Here is a 3,239-nt window from a genome sequence, read left to right as displayed (position 1 = left end):
GCTTTAGGTTTAGGTCACTTATGCCTTTATCTAAAAATCTTATTTAGGTATGGGGGTGGTAAGTCTTTCTCTCTCTCTCTTTCTCTCATGAAAACCTTTGACTTTATGATAATTTCTTCTAATATTACTACAAAACTTTTGAAAACTCACATTTTTTTCGAGTGATCATTATAATATTTATTTTTAATTTTTAGAGTTACAAATAGTACTAAATTGGCTTGAAAATAAAAACAAATAGTGATAAAATATGTTAGTTTAGACTGATTAGAACTTACCGTCTTTTTGGATAGAGTTACCAAATACTAAACCAATTCGGATTAATAAAATAAGGGAAGCTCATTTTTACAAATATATAATTAGATTTTATTATTTATACTTTAATACGTATATACAGTACATGTTTGTGTATTTTTGTCAAATTTTCTTGTACATTATATATAGGTTAACAACGAATACAAATATAGGAAGGAAAAGAAAAACCCCATTTAGCCCACTTTGTGATAATGGTCTTTGCCTCAAAAAAATATTGCACTAGTAGATAAGTAGATTGCTACCCTTAGCCAGCCGCGTTTACCCCACTAATTTGTGATATGTATCAAATTATCAATCAGGTTGTAAATAAAAACATGCTGATCAAACAAAAAAAATGCCCACGCTTAACAGTTTACACCACCATTCATATTCATATATACATGCACTTTCCTCATTGGTCTGTTCATGATCATTACAAAACCCACACTCAAATTTTCATCCATCCTTTTCTTTTCCAATATATTCCAACCCTATTTTTCTCATGCAACAAACACGGTCTAACATTGGATTTATAGAGAGAGAAGAGTAAGGATACAAAGAAGAAAGAAGAAGAAGAAGAAGAACAAACAAACAAGCTTTTCTTTTTACATGCAGACATGAAAAACAACCAAACCAAACCGCCAATACTCAAATACTTCTTTCTCTCTCTCTTTCTCTTTCTCCCTTTCTTTATTTTCTTATTTTCTCTCAAACCCAAACACCACCAAAACACCACCACAGACCCAACATCCAAAACCGAAATTCACAGCGCCGGAGACCTCAAAATCAGACCCGGATACGCCTCTTATGAATCGTACATACAACGCCAACTCCACAAGACCCTTAACCCTAAACTCAGGCAAGTATGGACAACAAGGGATTGGGACAGAAAAATCCAAGTCTTTGTTCAGTTCTTCCAAGATTTGAAGCGAAAAGAGCTTCTGTTCAACGAGTCCAAAGCTCTTTCTATTGGGGCCCGTGTCGGGCAAGAGGTGGAGGCTCTGAGACGTGTCGGCGTGTCCGACTCGGTTGGGATCGACTTGGTGCCGTATCCTCCGCTTGTGATCAAAGGTGACTTTCACAACCAGCCGTTTGGGAACGAAACCTTCGACTTCGAGTTCTCCAACGTGTTCGATCACGCGCTGTATCCGGACAAGTTCGTTGGAGAGATCGAACGGACGTTAAAGCCTAATGGGGTCTGTGTTTTACACGTGGCCTTGTCTAGACGGTCCGATAAGTACTCGGCTAACGATTTGTATAGCGTGAAACCATTGGTGGAGATGTTCAAGGTTTCCGAGGTTGTTCACGTACGAAAAGTTGACGGTTTCGGATTGGACACTGAGGTTGTCTTCAGGAAAAAAACAGTGCTCTAATTGGCATGAATTTTTTTTCTTCTTTTCATTTCTTTTTTTATTGTCATTAATTTACTCAAAAATTTTGTCTTTTGATTTTTTTGGGTGATGTAACCAAATATGAGTTTGTTTATAATATGGGATTTTTTCTCTTTGCTAAATATATGAGGTTTTTTTTTTTGCTTTTCTTTTTTTTGGGTTTAGTGTAGTATAATTTTTCACTAATTCTAATTTAAGATTTACTTTTTTTTTCTCCTTAAAAATTGTGCATTTAAGACTATTAATAAAGCGAGATAGTTAGAGTACATTAATATGCTGATTCTACTAATAAAGCCCTTATAATATTTAATGAATAATAATGATTATATTTGATGAGGTGTGCATGGGTCCATTCTCTCTTTCTTGTACTGTGTTCATATTGCTAGGTAATGTGTTACAAAATGACCGGCCTTCAACAACTGCCGCATTATATCTAAGACTGTGACATGTTAAATCAATGAAATGGATTAATGTTGCTTACTGCTAATCCATCATAATCTATAGACTTTTTTGTTGTGCATATCCATTTGTTTCAAAATTCTAATGGGTAAAAGATGCATATATATGTGTTCATATGCTTATTCTGAAGAGTTAAGTCCGCCTTAATTCACCTAAAAGACAACATGACATGAGATGATGATAATGATGTTTTCGCCTCTTTATTTCTACGATTCCTTGGGCCCTCCGGCCGAAAAGAGTAGGTCCTGCTTTTGAGAATTAACCGTTATTCCTCGCTTCAACCGATGATCAAACTGCAATAGTGAAAGTTGCTTTTAGAATATAATATAATAGTCTTTTGCTATATAAAATAATTTAGGAAGCTAAATATAAACCTTAAACTTACTTTAAAATGAGTATTTTTGCTTTTAAGGTGATATTATATATATATATATATATAAGGTGATTTTAAAAATTCATATTTATGGGCAGGGGCGAAGGGAGGCATGGTCCGGCCTTCTTGGGTTTTGAAAATCTTCTCTACGTCTAATATATTTTATTAAATAAAAAAGAATTTTTTAATATATCTTTTAACTAAAGGCCCCGTACTTTTTTTCCCTTTAATTAATTTTATACCATATTTAATTCATTAGACCAAACCGTATTCTACATCTATGTTCCTGAAAATGTATAAATTTATGAAAATGACTAATAAGAGCATCCGTAGCAGCCGTTGTAAAAATTATGCTATTTTACCACATCAAAAGTTTACTTTATTATTTTACCACATCATTTTACAATATCTCATTTATCAGATGTTCTATATTTTTATCACTTTATTTAAATATTTTTTTTTAATTCTTATTTTATTCTTTCTTCCTAACGGTAACATTTGTCCAACAATAGTCATATTTTCAAATCTCATCAATTCTGACGGGTAACATTTTCAAACAATCCTCTTAATTCAACTGTGATATTTTTAAAAATTAATATTTTCTTAAGCATTTAAAAAAAAAAAAACTTAGAACCTGTCACCTTAAAAAAAAAAATAGAACCTGGGAACTTCAATAAAAAACCTCAGAACCTGTCACCTTAAAAAAAAAAAAAAAAAAAAAAAAA

The 3,239-nt window shown here is 32.7% G+C and overlaps 1 protein-coding gene across 1 annotated transcript; it reads left to right on the top strand.

The window, feature by feature from the left end:
* The first annotated feature begins 734 nt into the window (after nt 1-734).
* LOC115978797 lies at nt 735-1,704 on the top strand. The gene has a single exon (XM_031100667.1). It carries the CDS (start codon nt 909-911, stop codon nt 1,662-1,664), a length of 756 nt encoding a protein of 251 aa, XP_030956527.1. The 5' UTR covers nt 735-908; the 3' UTR covers nt 1,665-1,704.
* The last annotated feature ends 1,535 nt before the right edge of the window (nt 1,705-3,239 follow it).

Source organism: Quercus lobata, chromosome 3, assembly GCF_001633185.2.
Source record: "Quercus lobata isolate SW786 chromosome 3, ValleyOak3.0 Primary Assembly, whole genome shotgun sequence".
Classification (NCBI taxonomy): Eukaryota; Viridiplantae; Streptophyta; class Magnoliopsida; order Fagales; family Fagaceae; genus Quercus; species Quercus lobata.
This window is presented reverse-complemented; position numbering and strand designations above follow the sequence as displayed.

Coding starts and splice junctions, on each gene's coding strand:
- LOC115978797 (XM_031100667.1), top strand. CDS start 909: ATGAAAAACAACCAAACCAAACCGCCAATACTCAAATACTTCTTTCTC.